A 16,492-nucleotide genomic window follows, 5' to 3' on the forward strand; every position below is an offset into this window, starting at 1 on the left:
TCCCAATGCTATCCCTCCCCCCTCCCCCCACCCCACAACAGTCCCCAGAGTCTGATGTTCCCCTTCCTGTGTCCATGTGATCTCATTGTTCAGTTCCCACCTATGAGTGAGAATATGCAGTGTTTGGTTTTTCGTTCTTGCGATAGTTTACTGAGAATGATGATTTCCAATTTCATCCATGTCCCTACAAAGGACATGAACTCATCATTTTTTATGGCTGCATAGTATTCCATGGTGTATATGTGCCACATTTTCTTAATCCAGTCTATCATTGTTGGACATTTGGGTTGGTTCCAAGTCTTTGCTATTGTGAATAGTGCCGCGATAAACATACGTGTGCATGTGTCTTTATAGCAGCATGATTTATAGTCCTTTGGGTATATACCCAGTAATGGGATGGCTTGGTCAAATGGTATTTCTAGTTCTAGATCCCTGAGGAATCGCCACACTGACTTCCACAATGGTTGAACTAGTTTACAGTCCCACCAACAGTGTAAAAGTGTTTCTATTTCTCCACATCCTCTCCAGCATCTGTTGTTTCCTGACTTTTTAATGATTGCCATTCTAACTGGTGTGAGATGATATCTCATTGTGGTTTTGATTTGCATTTCTCTGATGGCCAGTGATGATGAGCATTTTTTCATGTGTTTTTTGGCTGCACAAGGTTTTTTTCTAACTGAAACATCACAAAAGTAAAATCTGATAAATTAATTTTAGATCCTGATGTGCTTTTTCTAATAGCAATATTGCTTTTGCATTGCTGTTGACTGTGGTTGTGTTAGTTTTATTTATTTTTTAACATTACAATCTATTTATTTATTTTTCCATAAGTTTTTGGGGTACAGGTGGTATTTGGTTACATGAGTAGGTTCTTTAGTGGTGATTTGTGAGATTTTGGTGCATCCATCACCCGAGCAGTATACACTGCACCATATTTGTAGTCTTTTATCCCTCACCCCCCTCCCCAATTCCCCCCAAGTCCCCAAAGTCCATTGTATCATTATCATGTCTTTGCGTCACTACTTAGCTACCACATATCAGTGAGAACATATGATGCTTGGTTTTCCACTCCTGAGTGACATCACTTAGAATAATAGTCTCCACTCTCATCCAGGTCACTGCAAATGCTGTAAATCCATTCCTTTTTATGACTATGTAGCATTCCATCATATATATATATGTATGTATATACATACACACACACTACAGTTTCTTTATCCACTCATTGATTGATGGGCATTTGGGTTGGTTGATGGTCATTTGGGGTGGTTCCATGATTTTGCAGTTGTGAATTGTGCTACTATAAACATCTGTGCGCAAGTATCTTTTTTGAATAATGACGTCTTTTCCTTGGGGTAGATACCCAGTAGTGGGATTCCTGGATCAAATAGATCTATTTTTAGCTGTTTAAGGAATCTCCACACTGTTTTCCATAGTGGTGGTACTAGTTTACATTCCCACCAGCAGTGTAGAAGTGTTCCCTGTTCACTGCATCCACACCAGTGTCTACTGTTTTTTTTATTTTTTTATTATGGCCATTCTTGCAGGAGTAAGGTGGTATTGCATTGTGATTTTGATTTGCATCTCCCTGATCATTAGTGATGTTGAGCATCTTTTCATATGTTTGTTGGCCATTTGTATATCTTCTTTTGAGAATTGTCTATCCTTAGCCCACTTTTTGATGGGATTTTTTTTTTCTTACTGATTTGTTTGAGTTCATTGTAGATTCTGGATATTATTTCTTTGTTAGATGCATAGATTATGAAGATTTTCTCCCATTCTTTGGGTTGTCTCTTTACTCTGCTGACTTTTCCTTTTGCCATGCAAAAGTTCTTTAGTTTAATTAGGTCCCAACTATTTATCTTTGTTTTTATTGCATTTCCTTTTGGGTTCTTGGTCATTAAATCTTTGCCTATAAGCCAATGTCTAGAAGGATTTTTCAATGTTTTCTTCTAGAATTTTTATAGTTTCAGGTCTTAGGTTTAAGTCCTTAATCCATCTTGAGTTGATTTTTCTTTAAGGTGAGAGATGAAGATCCAGTTTCATTCTCCTACATGTGGCTAGCCATTTATCCCAGCACCATTTATTGAAAAGGGTGTCCTTTTCCCCACTTTATGTTTTGTTTGCTTTATCAAAGATCAGTTGGCTGTAAGTATTTGGGTTTATTTCTGGGTTCTATATGCCATTGGTCTATATGCCTATTTTTATACCAGTGCCATGCTGTTTTGGTGACTATGGCCTTACAGTATAGTTTGAAATCAGGTAATGCAACGCCTCCAGATTTGTTCTTTTGCTTAGTCTTGCTTTGGCTATGTGGGCTCTTTTTTGGTTCCATATTAGTTTTAGAATTGTTTTTGCTAATTCTGTGAAGAATGATGGTGGTATTCTGATGGGGATTGTGTTGAATTTGTAGATTGCTTTTGGCAGTATGCTTGTCTTCAAATATTGATTCTACCCATCTGTGAGCATGGGATGTATTTCCATTTGTTTGTGTCATCCATGATTTCTTTCAGCAGTGTTTTAGTATAGAGGTTTTTTGACCCTTTGTTAGGTATATTCCTAAGTATTTTTTTTTTTTTTTGCAGCTCTTGTAAAAGGGGTTGAGTTCTTGATTTGATTCTCTGATCGCTGTTGGTGTATAGAAGAGCTACTGATTTGTTTACATTAATCTTGTATCTGGAAACTTTGCTGAATTCTTTTATCAGTTCTAGGAGCTTTCTAGAGGAGTCCTTAGGGTTTTCAAGGTAAACAATCATATCATCAGCAAACAGTGACAGTCTGACTTCCTCTTTACCGACTTGGATGCCCTTTCTTTCTTTCTCTTGTCTGATTGCTCTGGCTAGGACTTTCAGTACTATGTTGAAGAAGAGTGGTGAGAGTGGGCATCCTTGTCTTGTTCCAGTTCTCAGAGGGAATGCTTTCAACTTTTCCCCATTCAGTATTATGCTGGCTGTGGGTTTGTCATAGATGGCTTTTATTACATTGAGGTATGTCCCTTGTATGCCGATTTTGCTGAGAGTTTTAATCATAAAGGGATGCTGGATTTTGTCAAATGCTTTTTCTGCACCTATTGAGATGATCATGTGATTTTTGTTTTTAATTCTGTTTATGTGGTGTATTGCATTTATTAGCTTGTGTATGTTAAACCATTCCTGCATCCCTGGTACGAAACCCACTTGATCATGGTGGATTATCTTTTTGATATGTTGTTGGATTCAGTTAGCTAGTATTTTGCTAAGGATTTTAGCATCTGTGTTCATCAAGGATATCGGTGTGTAGTTTTCTTTTTTGGTAATGTCCTTTCCTGGTTTTGGTATTAGGTTGATGCTGGCTTCATAGAATGAATTAGGGAGGATTCCTTCTTTCTCTATCTTGTGGAATAGTGTCAAAAGGATTGGTACCAATTCTTTGAATGTCTGGTAGAATTCTGCTGTAAATCCATCTGGTCCTAGACCTTTTTTGGCTGGTAATTTTTAAATTATCATTTCAATCTCACTGCTTGTTATTGGTCTATTCAGGGTATCTAATTCTTTCTGATTTAAGCTAGGAGGGTTTTATTTTTCCAGGAATTTATCCATCCCTTCTAGATTTTCTAGTGTATGTGTGTAAAGGTGTTCATAGTAGCTTGAATGATCTTTTGATTTCAGTGGTGTCAGTTGTAATATCTCCTGTTTCATTTCTTAGTGAGGTTTTTTTGGATTTTCTCTCTTCTTTTCTTGGTTAATCTTGCTAATGGCCTATCAATTTTATTTATCTTTTCAAAGAACCAGCTTTTTGTTTCATTTATCTTATGTATTTTGTTGGTGGTGTTGTTATTTCAATTTCATTTAGTTCTGCACTGATCTCGGCTGTTTTCTTTCTTCTGCTGGGTTTAGGTTTGGTTTGTTCTTGTTTGTCTAGTTCCTTGAGGTATGACCTCAGATTGTCTGTCTGTGCTCTTTCAGACCTTTTGATGTAGGCATTTAGGGCTATGAACTTTCCTGTTAGAACCACCTTTGCTGTATCCCAGAGGTTTTGATAGGTTGTGGCATCATTGTCATTCAGTTCAAAGAATGTTTTAATTTCCATCTTGGTTTTGTTTTTGACCCAATGCTCATTCAGCAGGTTATTTAATTTCCACGTATTTGCATGGTTTTGAAGGTTCCTTTTGGAGTCAATTTCCAGTTTTATTCCACTGTGATCTGAGAGAGTGCTTGATGTAATTTCAGTTTTCTTAAATTTATTGAGGCTTGTTTTATGGCCTATCATATGGTCTATCTTGGAGAAAGTTCCATGCACTGTTGAATAGAATGTGTATTCTGCAGTTGTTGGATGAAATGTTCTGTATATATCTGTTAAGTCCATTTGTTCCAAGGTATGGTGTAAATCCATTGTTTCTTTGTTGACTTTCTGTCTTGATGACCTGTCTAGTGCTGTCAGTGGAGTATTGAAGTCCCCCACTATTATTGTGTTGCTGTCTATGTCCTTTCTCTTCCTTCCTTCCTTTCTTTTTTTTTGAGATGGAGTTTCGCTCTTGTTGCCCAGGCTGGAGTGCAGTGGTGCGATCTCGGCTCACTGCAACCTCTGCCTCCCAGGTTCAAGTGATTCTCCTGCCTCAGCCTCCCAAGTAGCTGGGATTACAGGCAGGTGCCACCATGCCTGGCTAATTTTTGTATTTTTAGTAGAGACAGAGTTTCACTATGTTGGTCAGGCTGGTCTCGAATTCCTGACCCCAGGTGATCCGCCCGCCTTGGCCTCCCAAAGTGCTGGGATTACAGGTGTGAGCCACCACGCCTGGCCAACATTTCTTAGGTCATTAGTAATTGTTTGGTAAATGTGGGAGCTCCAGTGTTAGGTGCATATATGTTTAGGATTGTGATATTTTCCTGTTGGACAAGGCCTTTTACCATTATATACTGTCCCTCTTTGTCTCTTAGCCACTGTTGCTTTAAAGTTTGTTTTGTCTGATATAAGAATAGCTACTCCTGCTTGCTTTTGGTGTGCATTTGCTTGGAATGCCTTTTCAACCCCTTTACTTTAAGTTTATGTGAGTGTTTATGTGTCAGGTGAGTCTCCTGAAGGCAGCAGATGGTTGGTGAGTTCTTATCCATTCTGTGCTTCTGTATCTTTTAAGTGGAACATTTAGGCCATTACATTCAATGTTAGTGTTGAAATGTGAGGTACCATTGCTTTCATCATGCTCTTTGTTGCCTGTGTGCTTTGGTTTTGTTTTTTTGTTTTTGCTTTCTAACTTGTATTTTTGTTTTATAGATCCTGTGTGATTTATGCTTTAAAGAGGTTCTGTTTTGATGTGTTTCCAGGATTTGTTTCAAGATTTAGAGCTCCTTTTAGCAGTTCTCATAGTGGTGGTTTGGTAGTGGAAAATTCTCTCAGCATTTGTTTGTCTGAAAACGATTGTATCTTTCTTTCATATATGATGCTTACTTTTGCTGAATACAAAATTCTTGGCTAATAACTGTTTTGTTTGAGGAGGCTGAAGATAGGTCCCCAATCCCTTTTAGCTTGTAGAGTTTCTGCTGAGAAATCTGCTGTTAATATGATAGGTTTTCCTTTATAGTTTACCTGGTGCTTCTGTCTCACAGCTCTTAAGATTCTTTCCTTTGTCTTAACTCTGGATAACCTGATGACAATGTGCCTAGGTGATCTTTTTGCAATGAATTTCTCAGGTGTTCTTTGTGCTTCCTGTATTTGCATGTCTAGGTCTCTCACAAGGCCAGGGAAGTTTGCCTCGATTATTCCCTCGAATATGTTTTCCAAGCTTTTAGAATTCTCTTCCTCCGGCCAGGCACAGTGGCTCATGCTTGTAATCCCAGCACTTTGGGAGGCCAAGGCGGGCGGATCACGAGGTCAGGAGATCGAGACCATCCTGGCTGACGCGGTGAAACCCCGTCTCTACTAAAAATACAAAAAATTAGCCGGGCGTGGTAACGAGCGCCTATAGTCCCAGCTACTCAGGAGGCTGAGGCAGGAGAACGGCGTGAACCTGGGAGGCGGAGGTTGCAGTGAGCCGAGATAGTGCCACTGCACTCTGGCCTGGGCGAAAGAGCGAGACTCTGTCTCAAAAAAAAAAAAAAAAAGAATTCTCTTCTTCCTCAGGTACACCAATTATTCTTTGGTTTGATTGTTTAACATATCAAACCTTCTTGGAGGTTTTGTTCATATTTTCTTATTCTTTTTTCTTTTTCTTTGTTGGATGGGGTTAATTCGAAGACTTTGTCTTTGAACTCTTAATTTCTTTCTTCTACTTGTTCATTTCTATTGCTGAGACTTTCCAGAGCATTTCACATTTCTAAAAATGTGTCCAAAGTTTCCTGAATTTTTGATTGTTTTTTCTTTAAGTTACTATTTCCATGAATATTTCTCCCTTCTTCCATCATTTTTTGGATTTCCTTGCTTTTGGCTTTGCCTTTCTCTAGTCTCTCCCTGATTAGCTTAATAACTAACCTCCTGAAATTCTTTTTCAGGTAAATCAGGAATTTCTTCTTGGTTTGGATCCCTTGCTGGTGAACTAGTGTGTTTTTTTTGGGGGGTGTTGAAGAGCCTTGTTTTGTCATATTACCAGAGTTGGTTTTTTTGGTTCCTTCTCATTTGGGTAGGCTCTGTCAGAGGGAAGGTCTAGGGGTGAAGGCTGTTGTTCAGATTCTTTTGTCCCACGGGTGTTCCCTTGATGTAGTACTCTCCCCCTTTTCCTGTGGGTATGGCTTCCTGTGAGCTGAACCACAGTGATTGTTGTCTCCCTTCTGTGTCTAGCCATCCAGTGAGTCTACCCGGCTCCAGGCTGGTACTGGGGGTTGTCTGCACAGAGTTCTGTGATGTGAACTGTCTGCGAGTCTCTCAGCTGTGGATACCAGTGCCTGTTCTGATGGAGGTGGCAGAGGGTGTAATGGACTCCATGAGGGTCCTTAGCTTTGGTGGTCTAATGATCTATTTTTGTGCTGGTTGGCCTCCTGCCACAAGGTCGTGCTTTCCAGAAAGCATCAGCTGTAGTAGTGTGGAGAGGGACCGGCAGTGGGCAGGGCCCTAGAACTCCCAAGATTGTATGCCCTTTGTCTTCCACTATAATCAGCTCTTCAGTTTGTGTGGGAGCTGGGTGAGGCCTGTGACTCCTGGCTTCCCCCACTTTCCTGACAACCTGCACGACTCAGCAGAGGCAGCCATAATCCTCCTAGGTAGAGACCTGGGAGTCTCACCCCCATCCCCCACAGCAACCACAGCAAGACCCGCCCAAGGAGAGTCTGAGCTCAGACACGCCTAGTCCTGTCCTTACCCGATGGTCCCAGCTTCAAGAAAAAAGGGCTTTAGTTCTTCCCCGGCCTGTGAAGTCTGCACACCCGATTGGTGCCCTCCCCCAAGTTATGGCCAGGAGGCTTCTCGCCCAGTTCAAATTGTTAAAAAGTTCCGCTAGAGAATTCCTTCTCCCTGTGGAGTTTTACCCCCTGCTCCTCTGGCCACCTTCCCGTTGGATCCCTATGGTGCTAGGCAGGAATGGGCTGCTTGGGGACCCAGTGAACTCTCAGGGCCTTTTTGTTGCTTCCTCTACCCCTGTATTTGGCTTGGCTCTCTAGCTTGACTCAGTTCCAGGTAAAGTCGGAAACTTTTCCTGCAAACAGACCTTCAGCTTCTCCAGCAGGGGTGTGTGTTCCCACTTCCACAATTGGGGCACTCACAGTATTTGGGTGTCTCCTGGGTCCTGCAGGAGCAGTCTGCTTCCTTCAGAGGGTCTGTAGGTCCTCTTGGGATTGCTGGTTTGTTCTTGCAGTCCATCTGGAGCTAAAATTCACAGTGCAGGCCTACGCATGCTGCTCTGTCCGGAGCTGCAATCTAGTCCTGCCTCCTGTCCGCCATGATCCCGATCACTGGTTGCATTAGGTTAAGAGTGAGTGAATAATTAATGATAGTTGATTAATGAGATAATGATTGCATTTTGAGTGGCTCTGGATGGATTAAAGAAACCACAGGGATTTCTGCTCTTGTGTAGTTGTGTATTTCTGCTTTTTACTGCTGATCCCTTGAATACTCACCAGATTGAAAAGCTGTGGCGAATGAAACATTTATGAGAGTATGTTATTCTTTAGAAAGGTGTAGAACCAAAGCATTTGCCTTGGAATGTTTGTTAGGAAATTACTGCTTCTTAGGAATGCTAAATTAGTTCTGTTATCTTTCTGTGGTGAGCTTGATAAATGGCTCAATATGTGCAGCATAGAATAACATAGTTGTATCTGGTTATTGAGTCATTCATTTATTTTCTCTGTGAGCTCACAGTACTTGCACACCTGCCACATGCCTGGTGTTGTTGTAGGTACTAGGGCAGCAGTAAGGAACAAAACATAGAATCCTGCTTGCATGGAGCTCACATTATGATGGGGCAATAATGAACAAACAAGTAAGTAAAACTTATGAATTGTCAGTTGGTGATAAGTGCTTTGGAGAAGAAAAAAAAACAAAGAAAAAAACTTGTAGACTTCTCTAAAAATAAATAAATAAATAAAAAGCCCTTAAAGCCCTTATCCTAAATTGGCACAGCCCCAGAGAGTGCCAGCATTGGAGGGGCTGCAGCTTTGAAGAGCATAGGTTCTATAAAGACCTCTTTGGGATGATGATATTTGAGCAAAGCTCTAACAAAGGTGAGGGAATGAGCCATGCAGAAATCCGGAGCGACAACGGGAAAGCAAAGGCAAAGGCTGTGGGTGGCAGCATGACTGGCGTGTCCACGTGGAGTCACATCAGCCATGGGTGAACAGAAAATGATGTCACAGAGATGACGGGGTGAGAAAGTATAGGAGCAGATCATGTTGAGCTTGGAAGGTCATTGAGTAAGCTGGGAAACAGAAGATCGATGTGATTTGGTATTTACCTTTTTAAAGAGATCACTCTGATAGCAAGGTAAACTCTAAGGTGACTAGGATAGAAGCAAGGGACTCAGGTGGGAGGCTATTACAGTAATCCAGGTGAGAGGTGGTGGTGGCTTGGACAGGGTGTGAGCAGTGGAGGTGGAGAAAAGGGGTCAGATTGGAATTATATTTTGAAGATAGAACTAGCAGGATTTATGGACAGACTAGATGGAGGAAGAGTGAGAGAGGAGGGGAATAGAAGATGACTATGGCCTTTGGCTTGAACAATTGGAAGGATGGAACATCATTTACTGAGAAGGTGAAGACTGAGGGAGGACCTCAGTGCACGCTGCTGTTTCTTATTTATTTGCCATGCCTGCATATTTTTTTCTTTTTGTATTTGTTTTAAACTCTGTAGCAGGGCCTTTGACTTGATCTTTTTCCATTCTCTTAAATGTAGTCAATAAAATGTACAGAGAGTAACTTTGGGGGGAAATGAAGTATTTCTTTAAAAAATGATTTGATAAATAGACCTATAAAAAGAAATAACCATCACATCACAGACTGTTCTAGTAACATGTCTGCAGTTTGAAGAGGTCAGAACTATTAATATAATGGAGATATAGCACTTACTTTGTGTTGAAAGGCAGAGTATTTCTTCTGTTTCACTAAAGTAGCCTATAGGTAAAATGTCATGATGTCAAATGCAGATTTGACATTTTCAGAGAGCTGAGCAACTTCTTGTAAATTAGTTTCTTGAATGTGTCCGTTCTGTGTACCAAGCTGATTCATTTCCTTCATTGTCCATTTTAATCTCTTCTACTTTTAACTCTGTAGGCAAGTGAATGTGACTTGTTATTCTGGTCCATCTCACCATAAACAGAGGAAACATAAAATGCATGCACTGTGTGGCCCTTACTTACTTATTTTACCAATAATAGGATAAATAATTTGAATTAATAACATATTTAAGGAGTTGCATGTGTTTTTCTCAATGTTTCTAGTTACATATATCCACCATGCTTGCATTATATATAGTATGTACATTATCTGAAGGTACCTAGCATGCTGAATATTAACTAAAAAGATAATATTTTGCAGTGCCCACCAAATCTTCATAAGCAAGACGGATATGCATGCAATCAAAATCAGGTATGCTGGGCTATAAATTTTAAGTGTAATTTAAAAAGGATTCATTGGAAAGTTTTTTTTCCTTTTTTGATAAATATTAATATAACTTTGAAGGGAATTTTACTCAAGTAAATTATTATAGTGGGATTCTAATTTAGAGTTGCTTCATGTTATGCCAAATATTAAATATATTTACCTCTGGTGACAAATTGTCCAGATTAAGAGAAAAAAAAAAAGAATGTAATGGCTGAAGAACTGGGAGTCTCATTTATTGAGTTGTGACCATCTTTCAGTAATTTCAGCCTGCCTGGTGTGTGAAAGAAAATATGACAATCTGTCATGAGTTTTTTTTCCCCTGAAGCCATATTATAACCTACAGGTGAGTATCATGATGTCAAATGCAGATTTGATGTTTCCTAACCATCCATACACAAAAGAAGCTAAAAATCATTTTGGTGTCTCTCACAGAAATGTACCAATTTTTGTTTGCTGTAAAATTTCAAATTGTAGATGTTTAGTTTACATTTAGAGAGCTGTACAATGAGTTCTGTTTAGAGTTTTAAATTTTTAACTGTTATTCTTGAGATGTTTGTGATCCTTACTGGTCACTATAAAAATATTAGGGTATGAAATGAAAAAACTTTATCCAAGTGAACCAGAAGGAGACATTGTAGTAAAAACGTTGGGGAAGACAAACTGACTCTGTGTGCCTCACATGTGTGCTCCTGTCCCCAGGGCCGCTGCTACAATGGCGAGTGCAAGACCAGAGACAACCAGTGTCAGTACATCTGGGGAACAAGTAGGTCGCATCTCCTTGCTTGGCGGTTACACATACCATTTTCTCTTAATAGTGTTCTTCTCTGCCAGTCTTGCTGAGAGAGATGCACAGCTTGGAGTGATGTTTTAAAAAAATCTAGAAAGGATGAGAATAAAGAGAACTGTGAATCTTAGTCACAAAAACTATAGAAAACAACTGCTTAAGTTGGGTACTTGTCAGAACTGAGCAGTGCCATTTAGTGGCTGTGGCTCTCAGAGAAGGGGTGTTGCATTCATTTGCAAAGATTGGGTTGAGTACAGTGTGATTATCCAGCCACTTGTGTGATTTATTTTGTACCTTGGTTTTAACATTTGACCCCCTTTTTTTCCATTAACACACACACAAGTTAGCTTTCTGGTTTTTACCGCAGGAAAATACCAGACTTATTTTTTAAGTTTTGTCATTTACTGTCTTACTTCAAAGTGAAGAGATGCATGTACTTCCTGAGATGCAGATAGGTACATGGCTGTGATTCTTAGTACATTCCGTAAAAGTTCATGTGCATATCCTCTTCCTGACATTTACAGTGCCTCTCCAATAATATCAGTTCATGAGGGCCAGACGGGGGGAAGAATGAGAAATGCGTCTGCCTTTCTAGCCAAGGCTGGGTTCACCCCAAAGGAAAAGAAAGCACACAGAATGAGAACAGGGCTCTGGCATGAGTGATTTTAGAGTTTGGCAAATATCGTTTATTTGACTGATTTACATTCAGTGCTTTAGTTTTGACAGAGAAAAGATAATAGACATATTTGTATTTTGAAAGGTTTAATTATCAAAACTCAGGTGCCAACATACAATCTCAATAGGCTACGACTTTATAATTATCTCCTAATATTGATATAAAACAAGATTAAGAATGTTAGTTTCCTGTGTGTCAGTCACTTCACCAATTCCTGCTGATAATCATTCGCACCTTCCATCCTCAAACTCACCAACAAGGATTGGAGAGAAATTTGTTTCTCAGGCTAAAAACAGTGTTGTTTTGGAGCTTTTTTGTATTAGCTTGCAAGAGCCAATTGTTAAATTTTCAGGAATTTTGCAAGCCCATGGATATCACATTGAGTGTGAAATCAGCCATGGAGAATTTATACCATGGAAACTTGCAAATGCTACAAATCAGGATGTTCTTTTTCCTTGTTCTGGAGAATCGGGTGTGAAACACTTACTGGCACACTACTGGTTATGGATAACAAAGAAAATGAAAATTAATTTTCTTCTCTTGCCTATCTCCAAAAGAGGCTGCAGGGTCTGACAAGTTCTGCTATGAAAAGCTGAATACAGAAGGCACTGAGAAGGGAAACTGCGGGAAGGATGGAGACCGGTGGATTCAGTGCAGCAAACAGTGAGTGGTCAGCTCTAAGGGCATAATCACTGGACTTGGAAGCCCTTCTTATGCAAGTGCAAAATGAGCACAAAATAAATGCTAATGATTTTTTTTCTAAGTGTTCACCATTCCAAAATTTAAAGTATTTATTTTCAATAGGTATTATTATATCTAGAGGCAAATGGCTGTAGATTAAACTGTTACTATGCTACAGATTCATGCCATTTCCACAAAATTCAGAAAATTTCTCAGGTGCCACATTTTACTTCATTTTTGTTCTGACGAGATACTTTGCCAGAGCATTACAAATTAATACTAGCTTTTAATTTTCTACTTTTACTAGAATATATGGCCTATGAGTGTAGTAGTATACATGTAGTTTAAATGCAAACTATATAGACCGTATATATTTTTGCGACCAATGTGAAATCTTACTGTTTTTTATCATTTCACAAGTGTAGTAACATTTGATTTAATCAGATATCTAATATCTACACCAGAGATTTTTTTTCCCTTCCAAAAAGCATCTAGTTAGTACATATTAAAGCCATCTTTACTCAGGAAATGAGATGCTTTCAGAGCACATTGATATTTCTTTCTCCCTTTCTTTTTTTTTTCGAGACTGAGTCTCGCTTTATCACCCAGGCTGGAGTACAGTGGCATGATCTCAGCTCACTGCGACCTCCACCTCCTGGGTTCAAATGATTCTCGTGCCTCAACCTCCTGAGTAGCTGGGATTACAGGCATCTGCCACCATGCCCGGCTACTTTTTGTATTTTTAGTAGAGATAGGGTTTCACCATGTTGGCCAGGCTGGTCTTGAACTCCTGGCCTCAAGTGATCCGCCCTCCTCAGCCTCTCAATGTGCTGGGATTATGGGCGTGAGTCACCACATCCAGCCTGATATTTATTTGATTAGTTGAGGAAAGTTAGAATTCTCATTAATTAGGTTATTAAGGTTAATTGAATTACTGTGGAACAATGGAATCATTAAGGAATAGCCCAAACCTCTTTCCTTTTCCTTCTAAAGCAATGAAAATTCTCCTAATTTTGAAGCAGAGCAAGAATTTAAGGGAAGCTTTATTCTCAGTTAATGATCTCTGCTATATTTTACAAAACTTTGCATTTCCATTTAGTCTTTGATGATGGATGAGGCCACAGTAGGCAACAAATCTTTGACTATAATTTTTAAAAAATTAAACCAAAATAATAGAGAACAGAGCTTCTTATCTGATGTCTCATAAGTGAAGCACAGATGTTCCAAGGTGTTGATCCTCAGTCCTTGAGGTGTCAGGGGATAGGAGCAAGGGGAGCCTGAAGTAGTCAAAATCCATGGGATTGGACATCTTGAATTTGACTAGCTTTATTCATTCACTCCATGTCCTAGAGAATCTGATTATCTCTCTGTGTCTCATGACCTCAAAAAGTTTGAGAGGCATTGGATTAGATTATTGTAAAGGATAGCTTTTGAGTATCTGGTAATAGAATACCCAATCCCCAATAAGTTAAGGGAAATTAATGTGTTTGAAACTTGAAAAAATCATGAAATATATGACCAGACACGATGGCTTATGCCTGTAATCCCAGCACTTAGGGAGGCTGAGGCGAGTGGATCGCTTGAGTCCAGGAGTTCAAGACCAGTCTGGACAACATAGTGAGTCCTCATCTCTATTTTTTTTTTAATTGTGAAATGTATAAACATAAAAATAAATAACAAGTAAATATACATTTTACCAAATAATTATGAAGTGAACTCCCATGTCACTCCTACATGGGTCAAGAAATAAAACATTGCAGCATCCCAGAAATAGTGCAGATACCTTCATCCTGACTTTTGTGGCAGTCACTTTCTTGCTTTTCTTTAGAGTTTTACTGCCTGTTTTCATCCCTAATGCTTCATGTATTATTTTGTATTTTGCTTCTCAAGTCCAGCATTTTAAGAGTTTTCTGTGGTGTGTATAGCTGTCTGTTGTTCATTTTTATTATTTATTTGTTTCACTTTTATAAATGCACAAATGAATTAATATACTATACTTTAGTTCTCCATTCTGTGTTGATGAACATTTAGATTGTTTTCATTTTTTGGCTGTTAGGAACCATGCTGCTATGAATATTCTTGTATATGTAACCTAGTGCACATTTGTACCTCTTTCTGTAAGGCCTGTACATAAGTAGAAAATTTGCTAAGTCATAGGGGATCTTATCATTGTTACCAAATAATGTCAGACTGTTTTCTAAAATGGCTGAACTAGTAAATTCTACCATCAGTATTATGTATATAAGAATTTTATTGTACCATATTTCACCAACACTTGGTATTATCAGACTTTTTGCTTTTATCTGTTCTGGTGGGTGTGACCTGCTATATTAGCATGGTTTTAATTTGCATTTCCCCAGATTACAAGTGGAATTTAGCACATTTTTGTACATTTGTTGGACATGGATTTCCTTTTTTTGTGATGTGCCACTTCAATTCTTTGCCCATTTTTTGGGAGTCATTGTTTATTTAACAGATAGACTGGAGGTAGAGGTCCTCATGGTGCATGAATTTAACAAGGTCACCAAAGACCCAGATAATTTCTGCCCCTCCATCCTGTAACCCTTAGCATGTTGACTTTTTGTCCTTATGCTTTGTGAACTCATGATTGTAAAGTGGATACAAAAGCTACACATTCAAAGGTAGGAAGTAGGGATAGGAGCAAAAGGTCTTCTCCCTGTCAGTCTCTAACCTTTTATCCAGAAAACAAAATCCTCCCAGCCACTCCCTAGCCAGCTTCTCCTCACATCTTCACAACCCAGGGGCCACTTTTAACTCTAGGAAGACGAGAAGGGGGAATGGATAGGAAAGTGGGCGTCGAGAATGGGAGTACCAAGAATAGATGAGACAGCAGTCATGATCCACCTTTCAGGGCTGGGCACTTTGCTGTTCCAAACAAAACTGATCCTCTTAGCAAAGAAGGAGGAGGTTATCACCTACCAATGATATATGATCAAATGTTTTTGTTTAGAAAGAAAGATAATATTTTAAAAATTTGAATCAATGTGGACCGAATCGTTTTGATTTTTTGAGCTTGATTCCTCCTGTCTGGTCTGTTTGTTTTCTTTACACATGTTCAGTGATGTGTTCTGTGGATTCTTACTCTGTACCAATCTTACTCGAGCTCCACGTATTGGTCAACTTCAGGGTGAGATCATTCCAACTTCCTTCTACCATCAAGGCCGGGTGATTGACTGCAGGTAACATATTAAATATTAGAAGACCTAATAAGCCATGAGAATTACAAATTTCACAAAATGAAATTTCAAAAAAATCAGAAATCAAAGATTTTTCTAGTTTTTACAAGAGGAAAGTTAATTTAGATTTTATTATCACCTTTCATATTGACAGTCACTTAAAAAGAAACAAAGTTGTATATTGACTTGCAGCTTACATTTGCTCAAAATTATACTAGTTAGTAGTAATATGGCCTTCTTTGTCATCATAATTTTAAGAGTAGAATTATGGTGTTCATTCTAACCCATTATTAAAGTTTTAAGCATTAGAGTATGCCACTATTTTGAACACTGTTTGTGTATTTATTTTGTGACTGAAAAGAAAAACAATTTAAGCTATAGTTTATGAAGTGTATGTCTGGTTTGGAAGATGGCTTAACAAGTACCTAATCACATATAGAAAATATTTATTAAAATAGTATGTATACCTATAAGCAAACATTTGATATCCAGTTGTCTGTGAGTACAAGGCATGTAGATATGAGGCTTATTTTTGTTTAGCCGGGGAGTCATATTATATTCCAAATAGGTATTGTTCCCTTCAAAGTAGTTATAATTCGAAGATACTGTTCTCTTACTCAATGGTATTGTTGTTGCTCAAAACACTTTTGGCCTTCCCCCTGCAGAATTGCCTTCAGCGTCTGCAAACTTTTAGTATCCTTAGAGTACCATATCTTCACCTTAAGTGAGGTAATATAAGATTTGGGATTATCCAAAAGTAATTTTAGTAAATTCATTGGGTACTAAATTGGCTAATGCTGTCTTGGTCAAATGGTTACTTTTTTTTTCTTGCTTTTAAATGGCTCTGAAGACAATTCTAACAGGGTCTTAGTAAGATCCCTCCTGGAATAAATTTGTAGTCTCTAAAGCTAGTTACTTTGACGTATACAAGCTTTATTTGAATGTGTGTTTTCATGCCTTTAGATAAAATAGCCTTGTTAAATTATATTGTTGTATATACTAAACTAGCATATTTGCTAAATATTCAGCAAGATATTCTATTAGTGACTATAGCATTATCATTCAAATTCAAATTATACCTAACTTTGAAATTTTAGAAGTAAGCACTAAAACACATGAAATAATCTTATGAAACCACTGTCATATATGTGGTCTG

At 38.6% G+C, this 16,492-nt stretch overlaps 1 protein-coding gene across 3 annotated transcripts in view; it reads left to right on the top strand.

Annotated features, from left to right (window-relative positions):
* The window catches only part of ADAM23 (ADAM metallopeptidase domain 23), a 177,371-nt gene that overhangs the window by 133,641 nt on the left and 27,238 nt on the right, over window positions 1-16,492 (top strand). For all 3 annotated transcript variants that reach the window (XM_034954940.3, XM_034954939.3, XM_034954941.3), the window contains exons 19-22: window positions 9,933-9,983; window positions 10,698-10,761; window positions 12,016-12,121; window positions 15,220-15,339. In XM_034954940.3, coding sequence (XP_034810831.1) covers window positions 9,933-9,983; window positions 10,698-10,761; window positions 12,016-12,121; window positions 15,220-15,339 — 341 coding nt within the window. The remainder of the gene's footprint in view (window positions 1-9,932; window positions 9,984-10,697; window positions 10,762-12,015; window positions 12,122-15,219; window positions 15,340-16,492) is intronic.

This window comes from Pan paniscus, chromosome 13, assembly GCF_029289425.2.
Source record: "Pan paniscus chromosome 13, NHGRI_mPanPan1-v2.0_pri, whole genome shotgun sequence".
Taxonomy (NCBI): domain Eukaryota; kingdom Metazoa; phylum Chordata; class Mammalia; order Primates; family Hominidae; genus Pan; species Pan paniscus.